Raw genomic sequence first — 10,556 nt, 5'->3', positions numbered from 1 at the left:
TGGGGCGTGGCCTGGGAAAGGGGCGTGGCCTGGGAAAGGGGCGTGGCCACGTGACGGACGGACAGCGCGAGGGCGTGGCATGATTGGAATGGGAGTGGTCGTGCTTGTGATTGACAGCGCAGAAGGGCGGAGCCTCCGATGGGTCAAAGCGAGGGAGGGGCGGGGCCTATGCGAGGGGGCGGAGCCTCTCGTGCAGGTCGCACCCCCATCTCTGTCGCGCGCCCCGCCGGCAGGGGGCGCCCCTCCCCTCCGGATCTCGTGATGTCACACCCTCATACGGGCGGTGACGTCACTGCCGCTCCATCAGCCCCCCTCAGGCCCTGGTCCCGTGACATCACACCCACTCAGTGACGTCACTCCCCATCACTGGACCCTGTGGGCTCAGGGAAGTGCCTGGGCAGCCGGCACACCCTGCCCCAGGGGAACTGAGGATCTCCGCTGCGCCCGCGCTGTGACATCAGCCCCACAGTGATGCCATCACAGCACAGTTCTTGGTGTTTCCTCGAGAAGCTTTATTTCCATAAAACTACAAATTTTTAGAAGCTGCTCGCACGGTCGCTCAGCCATCCCCGAGCGCTGAGGGCCAGGAGCGCGCCCGTCGGAGCCCTGCGGCCCGCGGTGCTCCCGTGAGGGGCAGGGCAGGGAGGCGATGCCCGTCGGCGTGAGGGGCGGCCGGGGGGCTCTGGGCTCCGAGCCGACACCTGCCCGCCGTGTCCCCCCGCTCCTGCCCCGGCCCGGGCTCCGTGGCCTCAGCCGCCCGTGCCAGCATGTAGCTGACCTTGCGCTGGTGCGCCAGGGCCTCCTCCTTGTCGTTCACCTGCCGGGCCACAGAAAGGAGAGCAGGCCATGCTCAGCTCAGGGCTGTAAACCCAGCAAACACTCGCGCTCCGGAAGGGTGAACCAAACACTGACCAGGTCAATCAACATCCTCAGGATTTCGTGGGCGTTGTCCAGCTCCTCCACCTTCCTGCAGTCCCCATCTGACGAGAGCAGGCTGGACAGCTTCCGCCCCAGGTTGTTCTTGCTCCCCTGTAACTTGACACGCTCTAAGGAAAACAAAAGTGCGCCAGAACTGCTCAGGAAGGGAAAAACTACTTTGGGATAAACCTGGATCTTGACGATCTCATCAAAATGGGCAATGGGAGCTGCAGCTTCTTCTATGCATGCACTGCAGGCTCCTGCCACGCGGCACTGCTCCTGCTGTCACATAAAGCCTACACAGACTTACACGTGGACACATTGAGAATTCTTCTTGCTCCATGAAAAATATACTTTTGACACTCTAGTTAAACAATAATTAGTGGTAATTTGTTTTTAAATGGTAAGTAGCCTAAAAAACCCGAAGATCCTCTGACACAGGTCACTTAAAAGTTTTCAAGATTTCCAGAAATAGCAAAATACATTAAAATTATGGAACATATGTGCCAGGTAACAAAACCTGAAAGCAATGGTGTCAGTACAGGGGAAACAGCTACTCAAGGTTCTGCTGTAATAGTGCAGCAGTGCCCAAGGAATCTGGGAGACACACCACACTTCTAAGCCTGGCACCTCCTGGCCAGTGGTCAAAACAAATATACTGTGCCATTCATAAAGTCATAAAGCAGTGGTTTTGACCATGATGTAAGCACTTCAGTACTTTTCTTTATGCCTTTATAATTTTTAAAAGAATAAAAGATCATTAGAATTATTCCTCCTTTACAGATTGGAATTTTTCCTCTTTTACAGGGCTTTGTAATTCTGTATTAGCGTAAGAACACTAATAAACACTAAAATTGAGAGACACATGCATGATAAAAGGCAAAAAATCTTTTAAGAAAAAAACAGAAAAAAAATCTATTTAGTACTTCAGTGAATCATGGAATAGCCATGATTAGAAGATAGAAGATACCTTAAAGCTCATCTTTTTTCATACCTTCCACTAGACCAGGTTGCTCAATACCCCATTTGGAGCCAAGAAAGATCCAACTATACTTTTTTTTTTTTTTTTGCATTTCTGCTCCTTCCCCAACTCTTCCATAGAGCTCATTTGAAAAAAAACCCAAACCCCAGAGAAGCTGCTGGTAGCACCTAGAAGAGCCCAAAGTCAGCTTTTCTCAGCTGCTGTCCATAGCCCTCGGTCAGCAGCTGAGCCACCAGCACGTTTAAAACAGGGAGAGGGGTTCCTGCTCCCTGCTCTGCCAGCCAGCCCCCCGACACACAGACTGCCCAGCTACCAGTGCCTCGCAGACGTCTCCAGTTTGCAAATTTGGTTTCCTTCTTCATGTTCATCACTTCTGCCAGCCTCAGGGCCTGGTCCTTCCTCTGCATCAGCTGCTGCTCAAATGCAATTCTGAAGGCATCTGCCATGATATACGCTTCATCCTTACTCTTCTTCAGGTTGTCAATCTGGTTTTAATTCAAGGAAAATTTAAAGCCTATTAGCTAATTTGGAAGCAAAATCCGAATTAAAATTAATCTTAAGACATAGCTTGCAAGTAAATATAATCAAGGAAGTAGCAGGAATCAGCGGGTTTTCCTGACATGTAATTTGAAATGTGAGAAATGTATTTTGAAATGTGTATTAAAGTCCTTACTCTTCATTGTCTGCACATGTTCACACCCCCAGCCACCTACACAATCACCTCTCTGTGTGTGTTTGTTTATCTCTGCAGATGTACAAGAGCTCAAGGAGGGAAATAATGTCCTGTCACAACTGGGCCAGGAGAAAAAGGACCAAGAGATTGGAATCCGTATCAGGGATCGTAAGGGACAGGCCAACACCTATTTTCAAAACCACTTACTCAGCTGGAAGTTCTGCAGCAGGAGCACAAGGATGGTTATCACATTTGCAGAATCAAATACAAATGAGAAGAAAAATTCTAAATCCACACAATTTCACTAAATAGAAAAAAATTAGGGGCTTGGAATTCACATCATTGATGTAGGTGTGAGGTAAATAGATATTTTTCTAGCAAGGTCAGCTTGCTGACCTAGCTGGGTGAGCGGGCTGTGAGTGCTGATGCCAACACAAGGGAGAGGTGAAATGTACTGCCAGGAAGGAAAGAAAAGGTTCAGTGCCAGTCCACGTGCACAGTGTGTACATTCAGGACGGCATATACTTAGGGTGTGCTCCCTTTTTTCAGATTAAAAAATACGGGCAGAAGGAAAAAGAATGCAAAAAATATAATTTTTTTAGTTAGTAAAGTTGAGTAGATGTAACTACGTTTTTTTTTCTACCAACAAGAATTATGGCATTACAAGCATCACAAACAAGCTTTACATCATTTGTCAGACTGACTGGGGCTGTGAGACACCCGAGTTTGTGTAAGCAGCGGCTGAGCGTTTCTGGCCCTCTCTGGACTGGTGCAGGAGCACTCCCCCCTTGTCCCCACCCAGCCAGGCACTGTCACCTCTTGCTTGAGATGGAGGAGCTGCTTCCGAGCGAGAGCTGCCACTCTGGCACAGGAACAGGGCTGCCCCTCAGCAGGACTGCAGGCGCAGGCTCCGAGCACTGCCAGCTGAAAACCCAAAGCAAACAGCTCAGGATCTGCTCACAGAGGTGCCAGCACAAAAACCCACCCTGGAACCACACAGGGAGGCCAGGCAGCGGGAGCAAGTGCGGGAGGCGGAGAGGAAAGCTCCTGACTCACAATGAGAGGTGTGTTTTCAGGCAAAACCCGACAGGTGGGTGTGCCACACCCTGCAGCCCTCACTGGGACACTACTGGGCTCAGTGAAGCACGAGGAAGCAGAGTATAAGAGCTAGGAAGAAGAAAAACAAGCATCATAGCTTGTGAAAAATAGCCTGATGCCTTCTTCTGTCTGATCTTCCTTTGCAAGGTGCACCAGGAAGAGGAAAATTATTAACAGGCATGCAAAAGCACGTGCTAATTAGCTAGAAATGGGTTTAAATAAAGAAATATGTAATGAGCAATGAATTTTCTCTATGTGTTTTGAAACGAACATGTCTCTAAAGCAGTCACTTGGAAAAACACATAGGCAATACTTACTTCAAGACCTGTAAAATCAGTAATGTCACTTTTGTTCAATGACATGTTCTCCTGAAAAACTTTCTGTTGTTTCACATCTAGCATTGCAAGGAATTCCAAGCACTGCTGCTTCAGGACTATAAATTAAAACAAAGAAAGAGATGACAAAAATCTGCTGCTCAGATTTCTTAATTTCTGAGCTCAACTACACCCGAACGAAGCAGTTTTACAGTTCAAGCATCGGTTTGGGAACAAGATGAGAGTGTAGAAGTAGAAACTCGTATCCCAGTCGTTTCTCCTTCTGTGTTCTCCCGAAGTAATGGCCCACTTAGAGAGAGACCATTTCCTGTATTGCTCTGCCTCAGGACTGAGTGCTCTTCTCTTTGTACACTTAAAAGTCAGGCAGCCTCTCATTTAGAACAGCACAACACTGGGGCAGTAATGACTTTAAAGCTTTTTGGAAGGCAAAAATAAAAGAAAGGGATTCGAGTCCTCTGATTAAGTGGCTGTCCTGGCTGCTTTCCAGTTTAATTTCCAGGCTTCTGCATATCCACTAAGATCAGCTGCCAGTAGCAAGACACTGATCCCCACAGGAAGCTTCCATCACAACTGAATCCTGAATTATTCCTGAAAAACAGTATATTCAAAGGAATAGCTGTTGCTGGCTTACTTGCATTTTCAGCTTTAAGTGTTTTAACTTCTCCTGTCCTCAGTTTCAACGCATCCTTAAGAGCTGCATTTTCACAATATATCCTGTTGAAGTTAGAAAATTACTTTATTATATTTTTTTAAATGTTTTTAAGTGGGCACTCAATAACTTTAAAAATAACCTGTTAAAACATGGTATCTAATATTTCTGCAAATTAAAATTAGGATTACTTAAAGGATGTAATAAAAAAAAAAATCAAAAGTGAAAGGAGTAGATATAAATAAAAAAAAAAATTTAAAAAACCCCACTCATGTAAGTAGGCAGTGCCCACAGCTTTAACAAGAGATGAATTTAAGTGCCACATTTCCATAAGAAACACTAAAAATTTGGTAATTATGAACCTCTGAAACACTTGCTAGAAATATCCTGCTTCCTTGAAAGAACAAAACTGGTATTAGAGGTGTGACAGCTCAGGTCTGTAAACTTCCTGTAGTCTGAATCCTGTTTTCAAGAACAGCTGTGCCTTCAGGTGTTGCAACGTGAGAACACATAATATGCACTGATAATGCACTTTTCCTTGAAGTATTTCCCTTTTGAACAGAACAGTGGCAATCTGATCTCCTAAATGTCAAAGCAATACAATTTATTTGGTGCATCTCCTCAGCTGTCAGTAAATACAGCCTTGTCTGAATTATTTCACTCCAAAAAAAGCCAAAGGAAAATGCACCTTCTTTTTGTCCTGCTGCCTCAGATGTCAGAAAACTATCAGAAAAATATGAGATGTTTTCCAAAGCAGGCTGAGCCCCTGTCAGTTTTCTGAAGCTATGTCTGTATGTTTCATCAGTCAGCACCAGTTCTGTGCTCCAAAGTGCTCAGCTGCACTTCCAACCTACTCAGCCAGGAAAGCCAGAGAGCTTTTGAAGAGGCATCCCTTGACAAATGTATCTATGGAACAATTTGCAAACTTTTGGCTTATTCTTTGATTTGAAGTTGAAACATATTTAAATAAATATGCTACATATGCTGAATTGTAAAAACAACAGCAATAATAGTAATAACAAATAATGACAATAATAACTGCTCTGATGGGTAGACTTCAGAGATACAATTTCTACATGTAAATGAGGGAGTCTGCTGGTGCCATTTCTCAAGGTCTGTTATGTATTATTAGTTTAGTGCCTCTGGCACATTCTTCTTGCCCAACCACACCTGCTGTCCACCCAGAGTGACTCTTATTTAACAAAGAGCCTCCTGATCAGCCTCTCTCTAAAGCACTGCATTTCACCTGTAGTCACACCCAGACCTACAGTGCAGGACAATAAAGAAATGATTAACCAGGAAATCGTATTTCCACATGCATGCATATGCCATTATTTTCTCTGCCTCATCTAGAATTAAGGTAAATAAGGATAATCAGTCCCCAGCTGGCTAACGTCATATGATGAAAAAAAAAACCCTCAGCCTACCAAAGCCTGACTCCAGACACCAAACCCCCAAAGAACCTGAGGAAGCAAGTTTGGAACACAAAAGAGATGACAAAGAGCACTCAGTGCAATTTTTTAAAAAATCAAACAAAAACCCCAGTGATACACAGTGTAAGTCAAATACCTGTCATATTTTTCTGTCCAGGTGTCTTCTATGTTTTTAAATCTGTCCTGATCAAATTCAATTTCCCACTGCAAAATATTTATTTCCTGTGGAAACAAAACAAGCTTGCAGCAGCTCATTACAGAGTTCCCATCAGAAGGATGCCAGGGGTGCTGGGCTTGGCAGAGATCTCAGGGGCAATCTGTGACACTGTTAATAACAAATTTGGTACCAGACACCAGAGTTTCTGCATCACTGGCCTATGGACTCTGTTACAGAATTAATGCTTCCAGAGGTTCCACCAAAGATAAAGCCATGCTGCCACATCTCCCTGTCCCACCCCTGTTATGTGGAACAGAACAGTAAGAGCAAGAAAGCCAAAAACTCAGTTTAACAAGGGAGGCTCAATGCCACCTCCTTCGCACCTTCCCTACTAAAACTGGGCACCCATTTCTCAGAGCCCTTGGGCAGCCTCAGCAGAATCACTGAGGAGTTGTGCAGCTCACTCGGAGCAACTGAAATCCACAACAAACCCCAGCTGAAAGCACAGGAAGAGCTCTGGCAATTTTCTGATATTAGTATTAAAGCATGAAAAGGCCTAGATCAAAAGACTGATAAATTAGTATTTCCCTTTCTACTAAAAAGGAACAGAAACTCCTTTAACAAGATCCCTGGAATTAATGTCAGGTATGCACTTATTTAAATAAACAGTCTTATAACCCCCTTTTAATAGCCATGGGCTTCTGTGTGTGAAGGAAACACCCACACTTACCTTCTCTAGAGTCCTCTTTTCTTCCTCAGTTTTCTGAAGCATTGCTTTAGTATGGCTCGTGGCTTTATCAAACACTGCCTGCAAAAGTAACAAACAACCAAAACCCAAAATACAACTCTGCATTTTGTACTCCAGTCAAGTTCTGTGATTAAACTGAGTTAATTCTCAGTTTCACACCTAGAGATGCCCACATTCATAGTTAAACAGCAGCCTGCAGAAGACCAGCAACTCGCTCGTGAGCCCCAGAGGGTTCTGATCTCGAGTCTAACTTGCACAACAAACTTGGGTTTCAATCCCATAACCTCTGCTAGTGATGGTGTAGCACCATTTAACTTGAGACCACATCTTCTTCGGGGCTCGTGCAGGAAATCACACCCTAAAAAACTGGGTTGCAACACACCTGAGCTCTGATCCAGGCCTGCCTTGCTACGAATATCTGAGGGGAGAAACTAGACAACTAGAAATGTGTTATGTAAGTAGGCTAAATCCCAGGAACCAATTTCAGCAGAATTTGTTATGAAAGAGAACAAAAATACTACAAATGGTGAACAAAAGAATGACCTGACATTTAAAGCATACAGATGGAGCAATCAATTCCAAATGCTCATGCTTTGCAGCAGGATTCCGAGCACTGGCAAAATCTTCAATATAAGGGACTAGAAAAAGGCCTTAATTTTATGTTTAGTAGATAAATCCTGAAGGATCCTCAAAGATAAAATTATGAGAATTGCTACAACAGTAAAGCCTTCTTAAATAACACACTAGTTCCAGTAAATTGTAGAGGCAAGTCTGTAGACACCTGCAGACTCAATGATTTAAATTGCAGCCCTGGGAAGGCCTTAAGGTTTTGATGAGGAGTAGCAGAAGATTTACTCTGTTTTCCTTGTTACCACCAAGTGCCAAGTGATTTCTGAACAGCTCCTACCATGCTCTGCAGGATTCTTAGAGCTTCATCTTTTCCTTCAAGCTGTCTTCGAGATGCTTCAAGCTCAACTTTCAAAATTTCAAGCTCCTGAAGCAAAACAAAGTAGATACACTGAGTAAAATCCAAGGTACTTCTGTCAAGATTTGACTGTAAAACCAATGTAAATTTACCCTCTTGAAAAAACAAACCTCTGTTTTACCTGTATGATGTCTTTTCATGGACTCACCTGGGGTTAAAGAACACAGTGCAGATGGAAAGTGTATTTCTACAGCTGAAGTCAGCTGGCTGTGATGCCAACACCTCAACACTTTCAATCACAGTAAAATCAAAATGCACTGTTAACAACAGTACATTTTCTTGTACTTTCAAAAAAAAAATGCAGACTAAAAATACAAAGATTGTTTACACTACAGTTTTTCAAGCCCCAAAGCTTAATAAAACATGAACATTTGCTAGAAAACTACAACAATGCCTTCAATATTCTTTACATCTTTAAAAGTACTTCCTCTGCCCCCTCAAAAAACCCCACAAACAACCCCCCTGGAATATAAAGTCCACCTCACACTACAGTTTCCTCATGTAAAATTTAATGAGGCTTCCAACCCCCACTTTAATTTCAAGAACATGGGTTCATCCAAGTTTTTCAGCATGCCAAATCCTCTTGCTACATTGAAAGGAAATGCAGATTTGGACCCTGGGCACTGTTACCAACCTCCAGAGTGTCCCGAAGTTGTTCCTTTAGCTCTTCATTTGACACTTCAATATTAGATTCTGTAGGATTAATAGAGGAGATTAAATAAGATATTGTAATATTTAAAGAAAAAAATAAAAGTTTTACCCTGAAAACGAATAACATACAAAGGTGAATTTTCTTCTTTCTCTTGGGGTTTTTTTTCTTGTGGAGCTAATAAACAGATTTAAGAAACACATCAATACAAACATCAAACACATTGCTTCACAATTAAGGAAGTAAAATGGGGGAAAAAATATATGTTGTAAAGAGACAGAAAGTAAAGGCAAACATTTTATAACTTCCTTTAAAATAAAGCCAACAAAACTGACATCTTGATTAGAAAAATAATTAATTTTTTTATGTTATTTTCTGATTGTAACTCTGCAACATCCACGCTCAAAAAAACCAGCTAGCTAGTTTAGAAGTAGAGGCAATTTTGAAGAGACAGAGGTAGCTCAGCTTACTGTGGAAAGGATAACGGGGAAATGTTTAAAGGAGAGAAATAAGCAAGTTACACAGAAATACCTTGGTCAAAAGACTCAAATTTGACAGGAAAGCAGCCCGACTGTAATGAACAGCACTGCCCACACCCGATTGTTTTTACAGCAGCATTGCTTTCACAAAAAAGGGAGATGAACGCCAATGCAGGTTCTGAAAACAACTTCCTAACCCCTAAAGTCAGCCAATTCACTCATTTCAAGTAAAGAGCAAGTATGATTTTGAATATTTAGCTACAAGCTTTAGGTACTATCTCTGGGAAGACTCTGACTTACTTAAAGCAGGAATCCAAGCAGTGCCACTCAATTTCATAGACACATCTATACCTACACCCACCACAGGGTGCTCTTTGCTAAATGTCGCTGTCAAATGCAAAATTAAACACTTTAGAACTGGATATTTTACACTAAGAATGGTCACTGCCTTGACCACTGAGAAGCAGTTCTGCTGCTCGTGTTCTGGGAGGAAGGTGGAGGATCCCATCAGGCACCCTGCTCTGAATCCTTCGGAGATTTTGGCAGGTGGCTTGAATTAAACTTGATGACACTTTGTGAGGCAGCTGAACTGCTCACTTTCACTGACAAAAAATTCTTCTTATGGTGAATAATTAACTTCCAAAGCACTCTTACCACAGCTATTCTGTCGTGTGGAACTAGAGGCAGGTTTTTTGAGTGATCCATCGTAAAAGCTGTTTCGTTTTGGACCAGGAAGAGCTGTAGCATCGCTTTCTTCTGCTACCTTTGCCGACAAGGGGGAATTACAAGTCTTTCCAGATCCCTTCCTAGATCTAATTGAGTAGGAATTTTGTAAGTTTTCCCCTTCATAAACACCTCCCGGTCTTCTCCCAAGTCCGTTTCCCAAGTCTCCACGTGTCATGTCATCCTCTTCTTCCTCCATCTTCTCCTCCTGTTTTTTTTTCGGTTTTTTGGTTGTTTTTTTTCTCCTGACTGAGGGCCCCTCACCTACCGGCGAACAGCGCCTCCCGCAAGACCAGATTTTATCTGGAAAAACAGGAAAGCTCCGTGTTTGCAGCAGCCGGGCGGGACGCGAGTGGGAAAGGCGAGGCTGGGGGAGCGCCGCTGCCCCCGCGGTGAGACCCCGGCCCCGGGGGGACACCTGGGGGGGACATCCCCCCTCGGGGACACCCTCCTGGGGGACACCCCCTCCTCCGGGGCCCGCCCGAGCCCCCGACCCACCTGCGCGCCGCGGCCGCGGTGCCGGTCCCGGTGCCGGTGCCGCCCGGGGCGGGAGGGACGGGGCGGCCGCGGGAGCCGCCGGAGGCTGCTCGGAGGGAGGGGTTGGTTTGGTTGCTTTGGCTGCTCTGCTTTGCTCGGTTTGCTCGGTTTGCCCCAGCTGAGCGCTCCGCAGCGCAGCCCCGGCCCCAGCGCCGCTCGGAGCGGCCGGAGGTGACCGGGCGTGTCACTC

The 10,556-nt window shown here is 44.7% G+C and overlaps 1 protein-coding gene across 3 annotated transcripts; it reads right to left on the bottom strand.

The window, feature by feature from the left end:
• Nucleotides 1-505: 505 nt before the first annotated feature.
• CCDC125 (coiled-coil domain containing 125) lies at nucleotides 506-10,542 on the bottom strand. Of its 3 annotated transcripts, XM_088054283.1 has the most exons (13): nucleotides 10,328-10,542; nucleotides 9,761-10,132; nucleotides 8,613-8,671; nucleotides 7,901-7,987; nucleotides 6,976-7,053; nucleotides 6,225-6,310; nucleotides 4,638-4,720; nucleotides 3,989-4,104; nucleotides 3,630-3,740; nucleotides 3,390-3,497; nucleotides 2,214-2,385; nucleotides 913-1,046; nucleotides 506-817 (listed from the first exon to the last, which is right to left on the bottom strand). In XM_088054283.1, exons 2-13 carry the CDS (start codon nucleotides 10,026-10,028, stop codon nucleotides 560-562), a joined length of 1,560 nt encoding a protein of 519 aa, XP_087910409.1. In that variant the 5' UTR covers nucleotides 10,029-10,132; nucleotides 10,328-10,542; the 3' UTR covers nucleotides 506-559. The 3 variants fall into 3 exon arrangements, with proteins under 3 accessions (XP_087910409.1, XP_005529540.1, XP_087910410.1); XM_005529483.3 differs by lacking the exon at nucleotides 3,630-3,740; XM_088054284.1 differs by lacking the exons at nucleotides 9,761-10,132; nucleotides 10,328-10,542 and adding an exon at nucleotides 9,407-9,580.
• Between the last annotated feature and the right edge of the window lie 14 nt (nucleotides 10,543-10,556).

The sequence above is a fragment of the Pseudopodoces humilis genome, chromosome 4, assembly GCF_049639895.1.
Source record: "Pseudopodoces humilis isolate 2021_Gansu_Grassland_sample_001 chromosome 4, ASM4963989v1, whole genome shotgun sequence".
Classification (NCBI taxonomy): Eukaryota; Metazoa; Chordata; class Aves; order Passeriformes; family Paridae; genus Pseudopodoces; species Pseudopodoces humilis.
The sequence above is the reverse complement of the archived record's forward strand: the minus strand, read 5'-3'. Positions and strand labels throughout refer to the sequence as shown.

Excerpts from the sequence above, each read along its gene's own strand:
- CCDC125 (XM_088054283.1), bottom strand. The coding sequence starts at position 10,028 with ATGGAGGAAGAAGAGGATGACATGACACGTGGAGACTTGGGAAACGGA. Across the intron at positions 7,988-8,612 it reads AACTTCGGGACACTCTGGAG|GAGCTTGAAATTTTGAAAGT; the intron begins GTTGGTAACAGT and ends GTTTTGCTTCAG. Across the intron at positions 3,498-3,629 it reads CTGAAAACACACCTCTCATT|CTGGCAGTGCTCGGAGCCTG; the intron begins GTGAGTCAGGAG and ends TTGGGTTTTCAG.